This window comes from Scyliorhinus canicula, chromosome 21 (assembly GCF_902713615.1).
Source record: "Scyliorhinus canicula chromosome 21, sScyCan1.1, whole genome shotgun sequence".
NCBI classification, from domain to species: Eukaryota; Metazoa; Chordata; class Chondrichthyes; order Carcharhiniformes; family Scyliorhinidae; genus Scyliorhinus; species Scyliorhinus canicula.
The window spans coordinates 67,131,492-67,154,243 of NC_052166.1; the positions used below are offsets into that span (position 1 = coordinate 67,131,492).

The window sequence follows — 22,752 nt, forward strand, 5'->3', positions numbered from 1 at the left end:
TGCCTTAGTCTGCTTTCAAAGCCAGTGATTTAGCCCAGTGTGCTAAACCAGCCTCTGACAATGCAATGCTCCTTTGGTACTGCACTGCGAGTATTGGCCTCGATTTTGTGCTCGAATCACGTATACCCAAACCTACAATATTCCAAACCTACAATATTCTGACTCAGATGAGAGGGTTGCCCACTGAATCATTGCTGAAGCTGGACTGTGAAGTGAGCAAGCTGTGATTGTTTCATCAATAACAACCTGCATTTATGTAGCACATTAACATAGTCTAACATTAGAATGCTTCACAGTAATATTAAATTGGATTCCACGTCCTATGAGATATCAGATGACTAAAAATGTGGTTAAAGTGGCAGCTTGTAAGGACCACCTGAAAGAAGGTCTACTCCTGCAGGCTTCACCCGACGCCTGCGACTATGTATTTACATTGTGTATTGTGTGCTTGCCCTATTATGTATTTTCTTTTCATGTGCAGAATGATCTGTTTGAGCTGCGCGCAGATCAGTACTTTTCACTGTACCTCGGTATGCGTGACAATAAACCAATCCAATCCAATCTAAAAGAAGCATGGATGAGGGTTTTGTCAGGAGTGGATGATTTTGGTGCTGGAGTTTGATCAATGATGGTTGAGAATGATTTTAAGAAAAATAAACTTGAGTACCCAATTTTTTTTTTCCAATTAAGGGACAATTTAGTGTAACCAATCCACCTACCCTGCACATCTTTGGGTTGTGGGGGTGAGACTCGCGCAAACACGGGGAGAATGTGCAAACTCCACATGGACAGTGACCCAGAGCCGGGATCGAACCCGGGTCCTCAGCACCGTGAACCGGGTCCTCAGCAGTGCTAACCAACGTGCCGCCCCTAGGTTGAGAATGATCTGACTCCGTCTTGGAAGTTGACAGGGAGAGCGATGGGGCGAGAGAATGCATTTTACAATAGAGACTGAAAATGGTGCTCTGGTCCTCCCTGTATTTAATTGAACTCTCGGGTCTGCCCAGAGCTGCAGTAGCAGATCCCTGGGAGATAATAATTTATTCTCTTGGTGAGACATCGGAGGCACATCGGGGAGGAAATACAGGGTTTAAATAATGCTTTAAAATTTGCATAAACCTTTTCTTTAAATTTGTGTTGCACTAAACATAGTCTCATTTTTCTTGCTCTCCAGGTGACCTCACAGGAAAGGTTCTTGCATATTTAAGTCTTGTACCAGTATTTATCCTTTTTGGTTTCGTCACACTCATCGTGTTCAAAAGAGAGCTGCACTCTGTAAGTGTTGTAAATGTTTCTCATCTTGATCACTGGGAATTGTTGCCTCTGAATGTGTCCATGGAATGGTCTCTGTTCTAGTATGGTCCTCATGACCAGCCTCCTTCCCTTCTTCTCTGGAGGAGGAGGTGGATGGCGAAGGTGAGGGGCCTCCTCACTTGGCTTGACGGGCAGGAGGAAAACGCTTGGGATTCAGTTGCTCTGTTGCAGTGTGTACAGATGCACCTAGGTGTTGGCATCATTCAGCCCACCTGCCTCATTGTTGGCTTACCCAAGCATTGGATAAATTTGAAAAAACTGTGTTTATATACGTGATACCTGATGGGATGAATGCAATCTTAAATATGAATTGTTCATTATATTTAGTCAATCTTTAAAACCTACTTATTAAATCTGAGCTTTTCAAATGCTGTATTTCATTTGGGTTTCGGTAACTTAATGGCGACGTCCTTGGACTATCCAGAGGTCTAGACTAATGATTTAGAGACAAAAGTCCAAGTCCCACCAGGGTAGCGGGGGAGGGATTCAAATTTGAATACAGCACTAGTCTCAGTAATGGTGGCTATAGAATTACTGAATTGTTGTGAAAACTGGTTCGCTGGTGCCCTTTAGGGAAGGAAATTTGCCGTCCTAACTCCGCCTAAATCTACATGTGACTCCAGACCCACTGCAATGATTCTTGACTGTGGAATGGCCCAACTCATCCTATTATCACCGAATCATAGGTGTAGTTGGGTACCTGCATGGGTGCCTTTTTATAGGGTATGTGGAAAACATTCCATGTTCCAGGCATATCCCCTTCCACACCTCCTTTACCGGCATATTGATGACTATTTAATAATAATAATAATTGCTTGTTGTCACAAGTAGGCTTCAATGAAGTCACTGTGAAATTATTTTGGTGCCACTTCACCATGCTCTCGTCTGGACCTGGAAAAATTCATCATCTTCGCTTCCAGTTTCCACCCCTCCATCGCTTTCTCCTGGTCCATTTCAGACACTTCCTTGACCTTATTTTCTCCATTTCCGGCAATAGACTATCTACTAATATCCATTACTAGCCTACTGACTCCCACAGCTATCTGGACTACAGCTCTTCGCACCCTACACCCTGTAAGGACTCCATCCCTTTCGCTCAGCTCTTTCGCCTCCGATGACGCCACCTACCAAAATGGTTCTTCGAAAATGTGTTCCTTCTTCCTCAACCGTGATTTCCTACCTACAGTTGTTGACAAGGCCCTCAACAGTGTGCGGTCCATCTCCCGCGCCACTACCCTCGCCCCTCCACTCCCTCCCAGAACAAGGATAGAGTCCCCCTTGTTCGCACATTTCACACCACCAGCCTCTATATGCAAAGCATAATCCTCCGCCATTTTCGCCAACTCCAGCGAGATGCCACCACCAAACGCATCTTCCCTTCACTCCCTCTATCAGAATTCCGCAAAGACCGTTCCCTCCCAAGATAATCTAGTCTACTCCTCCACCATACCCAACACCTCTCCCATCACCCATGGCACCTTCCCATCCAATTGCAGAAGGTGTAACACCTGCCCCTTTACCTCTTCCATGCTTAACATTCCAGGCCCAAAACACTCATTCCAGGTTAAGCAGCGTTTCACTTGCATCTCTTCCAATTTGGTCTATTGCAGTCGCTGCTCCCAATGTGGTCTCCTCTATATCGGAGAGACCAAACGCAGACTGGGTGATCGCTTTGCTGAGCATCTTCGATCTGTGCGCATTCAGGACCCTGACCTTCCTGTTGCTTGCCATTTTAACACAAGACCCTGCTCCCATGCCCACATGTCTGTCCTCGGCCTGCTGCAATGTTTCAGTGAAGCTCAACGCAAACTGGAGGAACAACATCTCCTCTTCCGGTTAGGCACGCTACAGCCTTCCGGTCTCAACATCGAATTCAACAACTTCAGATGATTAGCTCTACCCCACCCCGACCCCTTTGTTTTCATTCCATTTCATTTTAACTGTCTTTTACCTTTCTTTCTTTCTTGATATATATTTCCCCCCACCTATCTTACCCCCCCTTTCCTTCCCTTTTCTCCCCTTTGCTTCCCCCTTTCCCTCCTCCCCACATCTATATCTGTCACAGTATACCCTCTGATAGTTTCTCTGCTGTTTGGCCTTTCACACCTTTTGTTCTCTCTGGGGATTGCCCATAGCACTTTGTTCCCTTGGTTTCTGTGGCTATGACTCATCTTTCATTCTGTCACCCCACTGTATAAATATTTCCCACTTTCTATGTCTTCTTTGACAAAGGGTCACCTGGACTCAAAACGTTAGCTCTTTTCTCTCCCTACAGATGCTAGACCTGCTGAGATTTTCCAGCATTTTCTATTTGGCCTCTTCAATTGATCTTTTTTGAGATTCTCTGCCACATTTTGTCAGTGTTTCTCAAAGCCTTTTGCCAAAATATTAGTGAGAACCTTGTTCGTTAGTGGGCTGGGAGTAGAGAAAGAAACCTTCTCCGCCATCTTACTTCCCGCTGAGCCTTCAGAGGCTTCAGACTCCATCGACGAGTTTCTGTTCAAATCTTCCACCCCGATAACTATCACAGATTTCCAAAGACTAAACCACCAGTGGCACCAAGAAGAAGGGCTAAAAGATCAGTTCTCCAGTGGGAGCCACCTTGTGCCCATCTTCCCCTTGCATCGCGCCCACGGAAGTCTCCCCAAATAGACTGGAATGTAGTAGGGCGTGTATTCACTTCATATCTGTACATAGCGAGTTCCTCAGCTTAAACTGGTCGGAGTCATTTCCTCCTCTTTGTAAATGAACAGACCTTCCTTGCACTGCATTAACGGGTGTTTCAGGAACAGGGTCACTTGATGCATGTGTTCCCTGTAGGCGGAACATACAAGGGGCATATAAAAACGAGAAATGGACAGGGTATGTGGCCCTCTGATCCCTTATTCAGAGCAGTGGGTCTAGCATTTAACAGTGTTCTTGCCCAAGTAAACCATGTGGAAATTTGAGTGTCTGCCGAACGTGTAGCTGGATTGAGGGTAGCTGTTGAAATATATGTTTGGTTTACTCTAAATTTGCACACACTGTACTTTTTCTGGCAAAAAAACCCATTAGGTACAGAAACTATTGAGGTCATTTTCCATTGTGTTCTGCCCAAAAACCACTCTGCAGAACCATTCCATTTAGGTGTAGTTTTATGAACTCGGAAGCTTCCAATGCTATTCAACTGCATCCTCTTCACATTGCAGAGCTGCTAATCCAGTAGCGGTGTAAAGAGGGGAAAAAAACAGTTGGACGTGAGATTGAAGGCGATGTTTGAAAATTCTAAGTCAGCAAATTAATTTTCGGGCCTCTGGACTTCCCCATAATCTTCCCTGAATGACTCAGGTGATTATCACAGAGCAGAGGGGAACCCCGAAATGTGGGGTAAATGTCTAGCCAACTGTGGCTGGTGGAATTTACGTTTGTTACTGTTGGCCGCTACTTTCCCATCAGCTCCTCTTTATAGGTGCCTCGGTTGTCTTAAGCTTTAGGAGTAGTGTTGTAGAATAGAGGTTGCTTCTATAATACAAAAAAGCCCGCCAGCAAATGCAGTACTCGGTGTAACCTCTGTATAGTTTGCAAGTTCCTTTTGTGAGATAAGTCGTTCTGTTGCACTATTTTACCTGCAGACACTGAAAGGCTTTAGTGCCTTCCCTTTATGGATGGTAAGAATTGCAGTGAGCCAATCTGATGTTGGTGAATGGCATTTTCCCACAGTACAACCACGTTAAAACTGCTAAGAATAGAAATAGAGCTTTATTGTCCACGCAAAAGTGGAAATTTGTCTTTGGCTTTGCGTCCAGTATAACATAGAACATAGAACAGTACAGCACAGAACAGGCCCTTCGGCCCTCAATGTTGTGCCGAGCCATGATCACCCAACTCAAACCCACGTATCCACCCTATACCCGTAACCCAACAACCCCCCCCTTAACCTTACTTTTATTAGGACACTACGGGCAATTTAGCATGGCCAATCCACCTAACCCGCACATCTTTGGACTGTGGGAGGAAACCGGAGCACCCGGAGGAAACCCACGCACATAGGGGGAGGACGTGCAGACTCCACACAGACAGTGACCCAGCCGGGAATCGAACCTGGGACCCTGGAGCTGTGAAGCATTTATGCTAACCACCATGCTACCCTGCTGCCCTATCTAATCATAGTCATTAGTTAAAAACAGTCAATATTTCCTGCATACCTACATTCATATATTTGTGCATACAAAACATCCATCCATACGTTACAAACATCATATATTGCATTCTGCAGTTAGAATGAATAACATCAAGTTACATTTACATGGTTATTTAGTAAACTTGTGGCACTGGGAACAAAAGACCTGTTGAAGAAATGTTTTCTAGCAATCGCCATTCTAAAGTGGAAATGAAATGAAATGAAAATCGCTTATTGTCACAAGTAGGCTTCAAATGAAGTTACTGTGAAAAGCCCCTAGTCGCCACATTCCGGCGCCTGTTCGGGGAGGCTGGTGCTGGCCCAAAGGGGGCCTTTCAAATTAATATAACGAGAGAGAGGATCACCGATGATGGCCTGAGCTTTCTTCTTAACTACATTGTTAAATAAATTAACAGTTGGGCCTGCTGGGTCTACCAATGCACAGAATCCCTACAGTGCAGAAGGAGGCCATTCAGCCCATCGAGTGTGCACCACGTGCCGAAAGAGCACCCCCACCCTATCCCAGTAACCCTGCGATTTTTACCGGCAGTGTTGACACTTCTGGCCTGTTTACTTGTGTATTTCACACTCCGGTTATCATATCAGACAGTCATGTTGAAATACTCTACATGACGCTCATAAACCTTCTTGAAAACATTTTGACTCTCAGTTTTCACTCTTTTGTGGTTTGTTTCAGATTTCATTTCTTTGCGGTTTGGTACTAAATGAAAGCTTCAACTGGGTAGTCAAGAATATTATCAAAGAACCCAGACCGTGCCAAGGTGAGAGCAACTGTTTGCACCAAATGTTTCCATTCCTTCTGAATAAGGAGTGAGTGTGTCTTACTGGGAACGCATTGAAAATCAGATTGCTGTACTTTCTGGTACACAGGTCTCACCTTCGTAATATTCAAATGTACTGTAAATATAGGGGATCAAAGTACAGGACAGTGTTTAAGAGAGTTTTCATTTTAAATTTAAGAGCAGAAGGCACGGTTTCACATTGGCTAGCACTGTTGCCTCATAACGCCAGGGACCTGGGATCGATTCCAACCTCGGGTAACTGGCTCTGTGGAGTTTTCACATTCTCCCCGTGTCTGTGTAGGTTTCCTCCGGTGCTCCGGTTTCCTCCCACAGTCTAAAGATGTGCAGGTTAGATGGATTGGCCATGATAAATTGCACTTTATGGTGGGGTTGTCGGAATAGGACGGGGGATTGGGCCTAGGTAGTGTGGTCGTTCAAAGGATTGGTGCAGACTGGATGGGTCGAATGGCCTCCTGCACTGTAGGGATTCTTTGAACAGAATATTAATTGGATCAGAGAAGTTGCTGAGATACTGATGGTGCTGGAGTGGGAATAACCTGAGATACATTTGGTGCTCTGCGCTATTCATTCAGCTGCCTAGAACCTATCAACGTCCTGGGGGTTACCATTGACCAGAAACTGAACTGGACTGCCCATGCAAATACTCTGACTACAAGAGCAGGTCAGAGGTTAGCAATTCTGTAGTGAATAACTCATGATCTCGCTCTCTGAAAGCCTGTCCACCACCTACAAGACATAAGTCAGGAGCGTAATGGAATACTCTCCACTTGCCTGGATGAGTGCAGCTCCAACAATAAATTTTTAATAAATTTAGAGTGCCCAATTCACCTTTTCCAATTAAGGGACAATTCAGCGTGGCCCATCCACCCACCCTGGGTTGTGGGGGTGAAACCCACGCAAACACTGGGAGAATGTGCAAAGCCCACACGGACAGGACCCAGAGTCGGGACTGAACCCGGGACCCCAGCGCCTTGAAGCAGCAGCGCCAACCGCCGTGCCACCGTGCCGCCTGCTCTAACAATACTTAAGGAACTTGACACCATCCAAGCATCCATCCAGCAGCCCATGTGATTGCCACCCCACCAAAAACATTCATTCCCTCTGGCACTGATGCACAGTGGCAGCCGTGTGCACCATCTACAAGATGCACTGCAGGAACTCGCCAAACACTGCTTAGACAGCACCTTCCAAACTCATGACCACTACCATCTAGATTCTAGAAGGACAAGAGCAGCGGATCCTGGGAACATCACCTGGAAGTTCCTCCAAGTCACTCACCATCCTGTCTTGGCAATATATCGCAGTTCCTTCATCGTCACTGAGTCAAAATGCTGGGAGTCCCTCCCTAACAGCACTGTGGGTGCATATACAACATATGGGGTGCAGTAATTCAAGAAGGCAGCTCACCACCACCTTCTCGAGGGCAGTTAGGGTCGGGCAGTGAAGGATGGGCTAACCAGTGAGGCCTACCCCACATCCCTTGAATGAAGTAATTCTCCAAATTCATCTGTATTCCTTTAATCAGGGTTTCACGGTGGTGCAGTGGGTTAGCACTGGGTTGTGGGGATGAGACCCACACAGACACGGGGAGAATGTGCAAACACCACATGGGGCCGGGATCGAACCCGGGTCCTCGATGCCGTGACGGAAGAAAAATATTTTTAACCAGATATTTAGAGGGAAAGTATTATTCTACTGCGATGTTACATAATATCATTCCTCACATAACAGTAGATGTTTACTTGTGGTGCTAAGCTCCTGGTGCAAATGGACCTCTCTGGTAGCTGTACTGTAGCTCCAACTGCAGTGTGAGAATGAGCTGCTGGATTCCTCCTGGTTTGCCAATGCTGGCCTTGTGCATTCATCCCCCTACTGTTGTGAAAGAGACAAACTCAACAAATGTAGCTTCAAAGCTCAACTGCACTGCAGGGAAAATACCTCTTGCAGGAAGTGCAGCTGGACTGACGGACAGGCCGTATTTACCATATCTGGACTGCAAGTCGGCTACAGAGAATCACTTTTCGCATTGATTCTGCAATACACCTGGACCTTTAACCTGCTGGAATACTTTTCTGTAATTTTTTAATAATGTCTAAGTAGAGACAGTTTGAGCAGCTGTGTTTAATGTGACAGCAGAGGAGTTTCTATGCCTTTCTAAAAACTTTTTAAAAAATTTAATTTTTGCAATTAAGGGGCAATTTAGCGTGGCCAATCCATCTACTCTTGAGTTGTGGGGGTGAGACCCACGCAGACATGGGGAGAATGTGCAAACCCCACATGGGACAGTGACCCAGGGCCGGGATCGAACCTGGGACCTCGGCACCGTGGTGGAATTTCCATTCCTTTTTTTATAAAATAATATTTTTACGGTATTTGAAATTTTTTTATAACCGTAACAAAAACAATGACCTCAACATGGTAAAATAATCATCCCCCCCCCCCCCCGCCCAATCTACACACATCTCAGCCATACAACAACAATCTGCACCCCCCCCCCCGCCCAATCTACACACACCTCAGCCATACAACAACAATCTTCACCCCCCCCCCCCCCCCAGCCCAATCTACACACACCTCAGCCATACAACAACAATCTGCACACCCCCCCCCCCCCCTTGGAATACTGCATCTGCTGACATTTTTAATTTCCCCTGAGAAAGTCGACGAACGGCTGCCACCTCCGGGTGAACCCTAATATTGACCCTCTTCAGGCAAACTTTATTTTCTCAAGACTGAGAAACCCAGCCATGTCACTAACCCAGGTCTCTACACTCGGGGGCTTTGAGTCCCTCCACATTAATAAGATCCGACTCCGGTCTACCAGGGAGGCAAAGGCCAGGACGTCAGCCTCTTTTGCCCCCTGAACTCCCGGATCTTCCGACACTCCAAAGATCGCTACCTCTGGACTCGGCACCACCCGTGTTTTTAGCACCGTGGACATTGCCTTAGCGAAACCCTGCCAAAACCCTCTTAGCTTCGGGCATGCCCAAAACATGTGGACATGATTTGCTGGGCTTCCAGCTCACCTCGCACACCTATCCTCTACCCCGAAAAACTTGCTCATCCTAGCCACTGTCATGTGTGTCCGGTGACGGAGTTTCCATTCCTGACCCGCGCTGCAAATAGGCAATCCTGCTGGCCGTCCGCTGCTGCTTGTGGTCAAGATAGTTCTGGGAGTGGAATTTCACGATGCCTGAATGTCTGTTCAAAGTCTCAAAACTCAACTGTTCGTGGCTTTTGCAAGGGAAAGATGGCACTGTGAGTGTCCTGTGTGTTCACAGCCAGGGTGTGTTTTTTGTTCATTGCCAGGGGTCTGGCAGAGTTAAGAGAACCCTATTAAATCAGCAGAGACTTCAGAACGGCGCAACCGTTTTGTCAAAACGTTTATTGAAACTAAATTCCTGAAAGTCTGAATAGATTTCCATTACTTCCTCGTTCATAAGAAAAAATACTGCGTGCTGCAAATCCAGAATAAAAACCGAAATGACTGGAAATATTCAGCAGGCCTGCCAGCTTCAGAGAGTACAGAGAGTAATTGAGTTTCATGTATGTGAACTTTGTCAGAAGTGAATGGTCACAGATCTGAAACGTCAAGTCTATCCCTCCCTCCACAGACGCTGTCAGATCTGCTTGGCATTCACAGCATTTTTCAGTTTTTATTCCATTGTTTCCTTGTTTGCTTCAGTCATCGTGGGAAGGTGGTTTCTGCTGGCATTGTGCTTGAGACAAATTATTGATTTGTTGGGGATTGGGTGAGAAAGTGAGGGTGAAGCAGAAGATCCACCATGATGATATTTCACAGCAGTCTGACGGGCCATATGGTCGTCTTTTCTTATGGACGAACCTGTCTACCCCTTGGTATGTGATATCCTAATTGTACTAACTCTGAGGAGCCTTCAACTTATGTACAGGGTTCTGTTATTTCATAGATTATAAATGTTTCTTAATTACTTTTGCACACAGGTGGTCACAGTATCGTGTTTACAGAGTATGGAATGCCCTCCAGCCATTCCCAGTTCATATGGTTCTTTTCCATCTACTCACTCCTTTTCCTTTATTTAAGGTATGTATGACTCTTGGGCATGTTTTATGGGTCAGAATTACACATTCCCCACCCTATGACGGCAAGAAAAAGTTGAACTCTTCATCGATGATAGGAGACTTTGTAAAGATGTATGATATACAAATTAGAATAGAGGATGATTGATTAAATGAAGAGGAACTGCTTCCACTGGCAGGATGCTCCGTAACTAGGGAGCACAAGAGTATGATAAATAGCAATGGCGTTAGGGGGAGGAGTAAGAATTATTTTTAATAAAATAAATTATGATCTGGAATGTGCAGCTTCAATGAATAGTGCAAGTGTCTTCAAAAGGAAATTGGATAAATACTTGGGTGGGTGGGGGGGGGGGGGTCGGGGGGGGGGGGGGGGGGGGATATCCATAAATCTCAATGGAAACGAGAGCTGAGCTTGCTGAATCGCCCCCCCCCCCCCCCCCCCCCCCCCCCCCCCCGTCTACACAGACCTTTATAAACAGGGGCTGATGTCCTGGGCTATTGTAAACAGGGGAGTGAAGTCGAAGTTACTGTTCAGGTGAGAGGATGGATGATGATTGCACCCCAGCGTGACAGCTTACATAAACAGTTTTCATTAGAATGTAGGAATTTGGATGGCACGGCAACGCAGTGGGTTAGCACTGCTGCCTCACGGCGCCGAGGTCCCAGGTTCAATCCCGATCCTGGGTCACTGTCAGTGTGGAGTTTGCACATTTTCCAAGTGAATGCGTTTTTCCCACCCCCCACAACTCAAAGATGTGCAGGGTAGGTGGATTGGCCGCACTAAATTGGCCCTTAATTGAAAAAATATATAATTTGACACTCTAAATTTAAAAAGAAAAAGAATGTAGGAATTTATAATCGAAAAATATAACATGAAGCTCATATCCATGTAATGTTTATGTTGTATATTTATACTGAATATTTAGAGATTAGGCTGTGTGGTATTTAGTAAGTGCCTAATAGGTAAATGAGTGACACAGAAAAGGTCTTGGTGGGGTGGGGGGGGGGCTTGGCTTGGCTTCTGATGTCTGCTATGTTAGCTGATATCAACAGAGATGGGGTGGTCAAAGGTATTAAAGCTGTTAAATGACGACCACTGAATAAGTTTTAACTGGTTGATTTAGTAAGTCAGAATTGGGGTTGCTATGACAAAACTGTGCTGGTAAGTTTGCTGACACCACTTGCCTCTCCTCACATGAGCAATAGACACTTATTGAGGTGCGGGAGAGTTGTTGGCCGCAGTGAGGTCAGATCTAAGCACAGTGATGTGCCAAACAAATGCAGATTGTTTGGACACTGGCTGTCCTTGCTGACTTAAATTGGCACCTGGTAACACCCTGATCTTGAATTTCTCATCCTTATTTTTAAATCTATGCATGCCCTCATCCTTCCCTATCTATGTACCCTCCTGCAGACCTACAATCCCCCGAGATCCCTATGCTCCTCCAATTCTGGGTGTTGAGGACCCCGATCTTAATTGGTTAACCACTGGTTGCTGTGCCTTCAACTCTCTGAGCCCTGGAAGTATCTCCCTAAACCCCCCCTCCTTTCAAATTGCTCAATAAAACGCATCTCCCTAATCAAGCTTTTGATCACAGGGGGCACAGTGGTTAGCACAGTTACTGGTTACGGGGATAGGGTGGGAGTGTGGGCTTAGGTAGGGTGCTCTTTCCAAAAAGGACCGGTGTAGACTCAATGGGCTGAATGAAAAATGAAATGAAAATCGCTTATTGTCACAAGTAGGCTTCAATGAAGTTACTGTGAAAAGCCCCTAGTCGCCACATTCCGGCGCCTGTTCGGGGAGGCTGGTACGGGAATTGAACCGTGCTGCTGGCCTGCATCGGTCTGCTTTCAAAGCCAACGATTTAGCCCTGTGCTAAACCAGCCCCTGAATGGCCGCCTTCTGCACTGTAAATTCTATGATCACCTGCCCTAATATCGCCTTAGGTGGCTTACAATCAAAGTCAAAAACCTTGAGTTGTTTTATCATGTTGGAGGTGATCTATAAATGCGAGTTGGTTAAAATCATGGGGTGAAAGTTTTCAACATTTAATTAAAAAAAATAAAATCTATTTGTTTCTTTCCCAGAATGCACCAAACAAACAACGCTAGATGTTTAGACTTGCTGTGGAGGCACATTTTATCCATATGCTTGCTGACTGTGGCCTTCCTTGTCTCATATAGTAGGTAGGTCACACTTCTTATATTACCAGAATCTCCAAGGTGCTGCTCATGATAAGGCGGCTGATGCCTGTTTTATGAGGGGAAGGGCGTTATACAATGTGGTGGTCAATGTATTATTCTGTGGCTAAGGTACAGTGAGCAACCCTTGCAATCACAAAGCCTTATTGTTAAGTGAGCACAACCATGGGTCATTGAGTTTAATTGTTTGGTATTAGAGCTGTCCGGTCAGATCCTCAGCTGCAACTAGTCTTATTAGATCCTAACTTTTATTTATTTTTTGTCTAGAAACATGGGAGAGTGCCTACTGAACAGAGTTACAAAGTCAGCTGATGAACTTATAAAAGAATAAAATATTTATTAAACAAGAAACGATGAACTGTAATATACTACTCTTTCACCAAATCTAGAACTGTACAGATATATAGCACAGATATATATGTATATATATATATTGGGCAGCACTGTAGCATAGTGGTTAGCAGAGTTGCTTCACTGCTCCAGAGTCCCAGATTCGATTCCTGGCTTGGGTCGCTGTTTGTGCGGAGTCTGCATGTTCTCCCGTGTCTGCGTGGGTTTCCTCTGGGTGCTTCGGTTTCCTCCCACAGTCCAAAGATGTGCAGGTTAGGTGGATTGGCCATGCTAAATTGCCCTTAGTGTGCAAAAGGATTAGATGTGGTTACTGGGTTACGTGGATAGGGTGGAGGCATGGGCTTTGGTAGGATGCTCTTTCCAAGGGCCGGTGCAGACCCGATGGGCCGAATGCCCTCCTTCTTCTGCACTGTAAATTCTATGATCTATGTTCTATGATCAGTGATCTATACAAATTTGGAAGGATAACACAAGTTACAAAATCTATCTTCTACTCTAATGTTCACAGTAAGTACACTGTACAGTAAACCAGTAGGAGGCATGTGGTCAGACACACCATACTCTGAAACCAAATGACATGCCACCCCAAACCGATGCTATGGATCTCTCATTAACTCCACCCAGATACTTGTCACACTGAGACACCAACTGCTCTCCCTGAAGCTTGCCTTTGACGCATGGGTTTCCAATCTCAGCACTCAAAGTACTTGGCTTTGGAATCTTATCCCAAAGCACGCTTTCTCTCGATCGCCTTCCACGTGGATCCACCTCCAGGGTTTCAAACTCTCCTTCCGATGTTCCTCTCCCCTATATTGCTGCGTGCATTCAAGCTTTGCCTTCCACACACTCTCAAGCCATACCAGCAGAACACCACTGCTTCCTGCAGCTTTCTCACTTTAAGCTTACAGCCTTCCTCTGCTCCTCACTCTTAAACTTCACTGAACAGGATCTGTTCATTGATTCCTGTCCTTGCTCCTAGACTTAGCCGTCATCTTGGGTTTATCTTTTGTCCTTCCCTGGGTTTTAGAACCTTCTTTTTCCGTGTCCTGTCTGTCTGGCACTTACTTCCAACTGAACTAAAACTGCTTTTCTGTTTTTCACTGACTGGGTTCCCCTCTCTGGAGCCCTGTTGCTAGGCAACAGCACAGTTTGTTTCTACCTTGTGCTTCTGTATAAAAACTATTTACTTGATCAAGTTTCTGGAGGGTTGCTGATGCCTTCAAGCGATAACAGACCAACATTTTCTTTGTGCAACATGGAACCGCGTTCCTTTCACTCGCGGTGAGATTGATGAGCAGGGGACACAAATTTAAGATCACTGATTTAAAAAAAGAAAAACAAGGGGTGATGAGAGTTATTTTTCGGAGGATTATTGTGATCTGGAGTATGTTGCTTGAAAGGATGGTGCAAGCAGATTCAGAGTAACATTTGGAAAGAAATTGGATAAATACCTGAAAAGGAAAATTTCAGCATCTGCAATGGTGGGATTTACTCTACAGGGAAAGAGCAGGGGGGTGAGAACAATGGAAAAGCGCTGTCTAAGAGGCAGTGTAGACACGATGGACTGAATAGCCTTCCTTTGTGTTGTATGATTCTATGATTCAGTCTTTAAAGGATTGTTGTGTTTATTCTTGCAGGGTCTATTTGATGTACCATTCCTGGAGCCAAGTGATATATGGAATTATAGCAGGTGGAGTGATGGGAGCAATCTGGTTTATCTTTACACAAGAGGTACTAACGCCGCTATTCCCCAGGATAGCTTCATGGTAAGTGTCTCTAACCCCAATGAATTGTATGGAGAAAAGATAGAAAGCTTTTAATTTGAGTTGTTGAGACTTCAGTATAATTTACATGCTCTGCGCCAGGTTTATATGAAGTGCTGATTAAATTGACACATGAAAACATTGTTTAAAAAATGTTCTAAACTTCCCCCTTCACTTCCCAAAACGTGTTTTATATTCTATAACTCGGACTGTGTTCGAAATGCCCGTCAGTGTTACTGACCTGCACGAATTTCACCCTTGTAACCATTGCTCCTGGGCAAAATCCATCGATGGGCTTGTTTCAACAAGCTCCACAGCTCTAGCACCTGAAAGCAAAAGCTGGGCTAATATTTTGGGTGTAAATCTTCATTCAAATTGTCTTGATCAAACTTTGCTGCATTTTGCACTAGCATTGGACATCACTGATTGCACTAGCATTGGACATCACTGATTAATATACTTACTTTCTTTACATGACACCTTCATGATTCAGGCCAGTCTCGGAGTTTTTTCTGATTCGGGACACAAGTTTGATTCCAAACATCCTGTGGTTTGAGTACACGGTTACAAGGTCCGAAGCACGGTAAGGTGGTCAATTCCTCACATTTGTCTTTAAATCTTTTAAAAATGTAAAAAATAAATTTAGAGTACCCAATTATTTTTTTTTCCAATTAAGGGACACTTTAGCGTGGCCAATCCACCTACCGTACACTCCTTTGGGTTGTGGAGGTGAGACCCACGCAGACAGGCGGAGAATGTGCAAACGCCACACGGATAATGACCCGGGCCGGGATCGAACCCGGGACCTCGTCAGCGTGAGGCAGCAGTGCTAACCCACTGCGCCACCGTTCTGTCCCCCACATCTATCTTCTTGCTGCCCTCGTTAGAAATCTTTTTCTGTTTTCAGCACATTGGAGAGTACCTTTGTTGGGAGTATTGATGGGGACAGTGTAGAGGGAGCTTTACTCTGTATCCAGCCAAGTGCTGTACATGACTTGTCCTGGGAGTGTTTGTTGGAACAGTGCAGAGGGAGTTTAACTCTATATCTAACCCCGTGTTGTACCTGTCGTGGGAGTGTTTGATGGGGACAGTGCAGAGGGAGCTTTACTCTGTATCTAACCCCGTGTTGTACCTGTCCTGGGAGTGGTTGATGGGGACAGTGTAGAGGGAGCTTTATTCTGTATTTAACCCCGTGCTGTACCTGTCTTCGGAGAGATTGATGGGGACAGTGTGGAGGGAGCTTTACTGTATCTAACCCCATGCTGTACCTGTCCTAGGAGTGTTTGATAGGGACAGTGTAGAGGAAGCTTTACTCTGTATCTAACCCCGTGCTGTACCTGTCCTGGGAGTGTTTGATGGGGACAGTGTAGAGGGAGCTTTACTCTGTATCTAACCCCGTGCTGTACCTCTCCTGGGAGTATTTGATGGAACAGTGTAGAGGGAGATCGTCCTTCTTGCATTTCTGTGCAGTTTTGTCACGCCTCGCTATTTGCTTGGGTTTTAGTGTTGTAGAGTGTTTGATCCCTCCTCAGCTAAGCTGCTCACTCTGACCTGACCTTCTCGCTATTGTCGTTGTGCAGCCTTGTCTCCCAAAACCAATCATGTACTCCATGGCATATCCTGGGAGGAAGTTTGTGATATTATGCTACATTCCTTGAGGGGAGGCAGTGGTGTAGTGGAATTATCACTGGACTAGTAAACCAGAGACCCGGAGTAATGCTCAGGAGATCCAGGCTCAAATCCCACCATTGCAGATGATGAAATTTGAATTAAATAAAAAAAATATGGAAACTAAAGTCTAATGATGACCGTAAAAAACCCCCCATCTGATTCAGTAATGTCCTTCCAGGGAAGGCAATCTGCTGTCCTTACCCGGTCTGGCCTAAAACAATGTGGTTGACTCTTAACTGCCCTTTCAAGAGCAGTTAGGGATGGGCAATAAATGCTGGCCCATCAGTGACTCCCACATCCCATGAGTGCCTTCAGCATCCCTCTGAATTTCTTCCCTAAATCTCTCTCCTACTAAAGATATTCCTTGAAGCTTTTGATCACCTGTCCTTGTATCTCTTTATGATCTCAACACTCTGTCTGATTCATTCTGCTGTGACGTGCACTTGGTGATGCTACAATACAGTAAATGTCAGTTATTCAGTACCTTTCTACTGGAATTGGTGGGGGTGGTAGTGAGGAGAAGACGAATTGTATATTCCCGTAGCGTATTATTTAGTAAATCCTCTTCTGTCTGTTTTATTCATTGGATGTGGGCACCCAGCATCTGTTGCCCATCCCATCCCATCCCTTGACCTGAGTGTCTCGCTCGGCCATTTCAGAGAGCAGTTAAGAGTCATCCACATTGCTGTGGATCTGGAGTCACATGTAGGCCAGACTGGGCAAGGCCGGCAGATTCCCTTCCCTAAAGGACATTAGTGAAACAGATGGTTCATTTTCGACAATGGTTCCACGGTCGTCATTAGACTTTTAATTCCAGATCTTTAATGAATTGAAATTTCATCATCTGCCGTTGAATCTGAATCCCGAGAGTCTCTGATTGCTCGTGTAGTGTCGATACCATTGCGCTAATGCTCCCCACTGCCCCCGCCACATGGACTTTAACAAAATCCAATTGCTATCCCTGGTTTCCTTTGGTTGAATTTAAGCTTTTTTCCCTCTGCCTCTGTCCTCAGCAACAGACAACGGAAGCTGGGCACCAAGATGCAATGATGCAAAGTCGGCCCCTTGTGCTGGGGGTGAGACAGGACTGTGCTGCGAACCCTGGAAGGCGATGAAAAGGAAACCAACGACACGAAAAATCGTTTTGTTTTTTAAATTGAATTTTTTTTTTGCAGTTGGTCAGAGGCAAGCTGAGACGCAAGGCGGCAGCCTAGACACCCCCGTGACAGCAGTCAGTGTTGATACAGCTTGCCGTTAGCTTTCTACTGCATGTTAGACCCATGTGAGCGCTGGACTGAACTCGTTTAAACAAAGTGGGTTCACAGTGCGGGTGAAATGTGATATTATTGCATCTGATTCAGGAACTTGGTTTTAATTTTTGGAAGGGATAACAGGTGAGGTAAGGACCAAATTTCACATGGCAGTGGGGTGATATTTTGCAAAACAAAAGTGGCATTTTGACGCTACTGGTTTAAAAACAAAGCGTTATATAGGAGGGCAGAGGTGCAGTTTGAATGGTTAATCAGGTATCTGACATGCTCGGGTCACATCTGTAGCATCCAGAGAAAACTATAAGGGATCATGTTGCACTTTAGAAAAATAAATTAGTTCTTTTTGTATACAAAGAAACACTAGTGATGTGAGTGGAATACTTATTTTTATTTTTGTTGTTGGTTAGTGATATCGAGCTAACAGGCTGGTTTTAAAAACTCTTTGTAGCGAAGCATTTATTAGGATTCTCTCTCCAACCCCAAAGGGATGATTAATTCCATATTCTGTCATCAATGCGGTTGAGCCAAACCGGAATTAGGATTGTTAAAGCCCTTTTCCCCTTCTCACTCCCCTCGCCTATTGCTCTGTTAATACTTTGGTCCTCTTTGATGTGATCTTTGTGCAATAGCCAGCATTTTGGCAATTGCAAGTCAGACGACGATATTGTAGCCACTTTATTTCGGGCCTGGGTTGTTGCTTAGCAACCTTGAGCCTTGTAGTGGGGAGGGAGGCTCGGATTCTCTCTTCCCACGTGCAGGGGAGTGTTTGGTGAGCTCACTTCTGCATCCGCCTATTGCAAAATCTGGCCTCAAATAGCACACTGATTTTTCTGTTGGAAATGGGAGAATTGGGGAAGTTGGGAGGAGAGGGTGGCTTTTCTGAGGTCAGTGTTTAATCCATTGAGTTATGACAATGATTTGTATTTTACATCTGCAAATTCGACAGCCAATACTAACCCCCCCGGGTGAAAATCTTTGTTTCCTTACCGCACACGTTGTTGGCTTTTCGATAGGAATGCATGTGTGGCCACCTCAAATTAAATGTACCTCGCAACACACCAACAATCCTTGTTATTAGCTACATTTCCAATGTAACAAAGTGAGTCTCTTCTGATTCGAACAGGGAAGTAAGTGTTTTTATGTGGGTTTAATGACTCTGTGCTCCCATTCAGCCCTTGAGCACAAGGACATGGATCACACTGACCCGAGCTGCCAGTGTGTGATACAAACGTTAAACCCACTAAAATGCCCTTGAAATTTAAACTAGGAGTTTACCACAAAGCATTAAGCTACCTTGAAGGTTTTATTTTAATAACCCAATGGTAACTCGATAAGACTCTTGAGAGTTTTGTTGTGGGATGCTCAACATTCACCTGAAATTTCTTCTGTTTCTGTTTTAGCAGAAGTGATAATCCAGTTGTGTTTAAATTGCAGAGAAGAGGACATTGCGTCGTACCTGAGAGGGTCTGTTAGGGCTTTGATTTTGCTTTCAGTTGAGTGGGATACTGTATTGCTCCGTGTGCAGGCGGGGAGCAGGACATAAACCAGACCAAAGGGCAGGCGATAGTGTGGGGCAGCCTCCTCTGCTGGCCTCTCTGAAGGAAGCCAACCATACTCACACATGCTGCTTAACATTCCCTAAGCCCGTTAGCCATTAAGGTTGACCCAACCTGTGGAGCCCACTGGGGTAGAGAGGATGCGCAGGTTGTTTCGAGATGGGTTTTGATTCTGTGCTACTGTGTGTGAGCATTCCCAGAGATTTGTGTAGTAAATGAAATGACAGACGAATTACCTGATGTCCAGATCATTGAGTTACTTCTGAATGCGTGCTTTTTAAAACCATTCCAAGACAGATTACTGTTGGTTTATTTGCCAGTAATTGGATGCAATCAAGATTTTAAAAACGCGATTATGAAACTATTCCTGATTTTTCTTTGACTTTTGAGATTTTGTTTCTTGTAACATATTTCTTATTTTAAATAAATGTTTAGAAATTAAGCTGCCTGAAATTGTACGGAGCAGAAACCATATTGGGACAGGGTGGCTATATTCTGTCTTTCCAGAAAGCTGATTTATTTTTCTCTTTAAATGTATAGGGGTAACAGTATACAAGATATCGGTTTTGTGCAACGGTCACTTGTTAAGCTCAAAAGTCTTGTGGACCAGATATTAAATTTACCATATCTCCAAGTTTTAGTCACAGCAAAAAGATTTAGTTTTAAATCTCAAAGCCGTTTGGGGGTTAGAGGGATCATTGTAAGGTTTTGTTTGTCAAAGCTATTCAGCCGAGAGAGACATCTTGCCCTATCTATATGCAGCATTGTGTTCCTGTTTTTCTTTCATCTATTTTTTTAATGTATATTTTATTTTTTATTGGTGCTTCTCTGCTTGCTGATCAGTAAGCTCAAGTACATAGATTTCACACTAAAATCCAAGAATTCAGGTGACGCTAGGGTTGTTGTGATGCCGCCCATGGCTATATAGCCTGCCGGTGCTTGTTCTACAGAATGGCCGGGAGAGTAAAGAGCCAGGCACCTGTAGAACTGTATCCCCGTCAGGGGAAGGACCGTGGAGATTGGAATGGGAAATACAATAGTGGTGCGTTTTGATATAATTCAAATGTAATTTTTAGTCCATTGTTTTCACACTGACTTCAGTACGAGTCATACTCAAAGAACAATACAGCACAGGAACAGGCCCTTCGGCCCTCCAAGCCCGTGCCGACCACGCTGCCCATCTAAACTAAAGTCTTCTACACTTCCGGGGTCCGTATCCCTTTATTGCCATCTTATTCATGTATTTGTCAAGATGCCCCTTAAATGTCACTATCGTCCCTGCTTCCACCAACTCCTCCGGCAGCGAGTTCCAGGTACCCACTGTGTAAAAAAAACTTGCCTCGTACATCTCCTCGAAACCTTGCCCCTCACACCCTAAACCTATGCCCCCTAGTAATTGACCCCTCTACCCTGGGGAAAAGCCTCTGACTATCCATTCTGCCTATGCCCCATATAATTTTGTAGACCTCTATCAGGTCGCTCCTTAACCTCCATCGTTCCAGTGAGAACAAACCGAGTTTATTCAACCGCTCCTCATAGCTAATGCCCTCCATACCAGGCAACATCCTGGGAAATCTCTTCTGCACCTTCTCTAAAGCCTCCACATCCTTCTGGTAGTGTGGCAACCAGAATTGAACACTATACTCCAAGTGTGGTCTAAGGTTCTATACAGCTGCAACATGACTTGCCAATCACCTGGGTGTTCTCACTAGCTCTCCTGCCTCTTTCCTGCACACATCCAGCATATATTTTCAGTACGACCATATGTTATGACCATAGGGGCAGTACGGTAGCACAAGTGGATAGCACTGTGGCTTCACAGCACCAGGGTCCCAGGTTCAATTCCCCGCTGGGTCACTCTTTGCGGAGTCTGCACATTCTCCCCGTGTCTGCGTGGATTTCCTCCCACAGTCCAAAGACGTGCAGATTAGGTGGATTGGCCATGATAAATTGCCCTTAATGACCAAAAAAAGTTAGGAGGGGTTACGGGGATAGTGTGAAAGTGAGGGCTTAAGTGGGTCGGTGCAGACTCGATGGGCCAAATGGCCTCCTTCGGCACTGTATGTTCTATATGTTGTCGACTTTGATTGCACAAAACTCAAATTCCTCTCTCGTGTCCGCAGATTGGGGACAGTGACCTTTCCCTTAGCTTCACCCTCTTAATTCAGAAAAGCAGCTGGTGGATGTGTGGTAACGAATATAATCAGACACCTCTTTACGTACGACCATTGTGTTGAAGGTTTAAGCATTGGCTGAGGATTTCTTCGATATCTCTTAGCATCTGCATTGCCGATTCTCCTCCCAGTCAGTGACCCTTGACCATTATGGTTTGAGAGCTTTTTAACGGGTGCTCTCGTGCTTTTTAAAAAAAAAAACAGCGCCAACATTGTTACTGTCACTTCACCAAAATAACGCAATCGGAATCACTTTAAATGCACCCGCAATTGTGTCAGTGTTGGGTAGAGCACAGGGTGATGACCAGAGCTTGACAGAAAATAACCACTGCTACCTGATGTTACAAACTGGTGCTTAACTGATTGATTTTCTGTAAAGCACTGGTCACCTTTATAGACCGTTTGTCTATAAATTAGGTTCCCAAACTCACTGCACTTCATTGAAAAAATATATTCCTAGAACAAGAGAAAAACTGGAATGAGAACAGAAAATGCTTATAAATGCAGCATCTGACTAGTGAGCCACAGGCTGATCTATCAGCTCGAGGCTTTTTCTCTTTTCAGAGTTAAGTGTATGTTTATGTTGTTGAGTATTTATGAGGATGAGGCTATACTGAAACTGTTCTGCTTTCTAAAGATCATGTTGCAGCAATGCTGTTCCACCACATGCAGTTTGCCCCGGCGTTTATAGGTGTAGAATCAGTATTAAAACTGTGTTTTGCCACAGCCCAATCAAAGTGCCGCTTTTTTTAAATTTTCAAAATCATTGTACAGAATGAAATAGTTTAAGTTAAGCACAGGCAAACTATTTAAATATTTTGGAGTTCAGCTCGGAGCAAATAATATCCAGGACACTGTTGGATAGGTTTTACGAATTCTCAGTAATGCCAGCTCACTGCACAGTGGAAAGGGAGGGAATAATCGTGGGCTCGACCAGACTTTTTAAAAAAGAATTCATAAAATCTACCCTGGTCTGACGTGACAGATTCTTTTTATTTTAAGCTGTGATTTGTTCTGGTTGGTAACCCAAAGCAGCTCCTCACTACCTGGTGAGGAATGTGTCTGCTATCTGTAAATGTTCCTTTGTTTCAATTGAGAAAAAAACCCCAATGTAAATCTAACAGTAATTGCTATTCAGGTACATAATGAAGGGCTATTTTGAACAGTGCTTCCTCTTGCTGTAGCACGGTTTTGTAGATTGGCTTCTCGTATTCTGTTGGTGTGGTGTTCACAATGTGATTGCCTTATATGGTGCACAGTACCTTTTTAATGCTGTTTATTGCTATTTGTAAACTTTGATCTCCAATGTTGGTGGGGGGGGGGGGGAAAGAGGTTGAAGACTCTGGTTGTATAATCTCTCTCTGCCCGTCATGTCCAAGACAGTTCTGTGAATATCCCATGCTGGATG

The 22,752-nt window shown here is 44.8% G+C and overlaps 1 protein-coding gene across 1 annotated transcript in view; it reads left to right on the top strand.

Moving 5' to 3' along the window:
• dolpp1 (dolichyldiphosphatase 1) overlaps positions 1–19,617 on the top strand; it is a 33,004-nt gene extending 13,387 nt beyond the window's left edge. The window contains exons 2-8 of the mRNA XM_038781939.1: positions 1,175–1,275; positions 6,171–6,255; positions 10,261–10,360; positions 12,445–12,543; positions 14,547–14,675; positions 15,166–15,255; positions 17,357–19,617. Coding sequence (XP_038637867.1) covers positions 1,175–1,275; positions 6,171–6,255; positions 10,261–10,360; positions 12,445–12,543; positions 14,547–14,675; positions 15,166–15,255; positions 17,357–17,393 — 641 coding nt within the window. The 3' untranslated portion in view covers positions 17,394–19,617. The remainder of the gene's footprint in view (positions 1–1,174; positions 1,276–6,170; positions 6,256–10,260; positions 10,361–12,444; positions 12,544–14,546; positions 14,676–15,165; positions 15,256–17,356) is intronic.
• Positions 19,618–22,752: the final 3,135 nt, after the last annotated feature.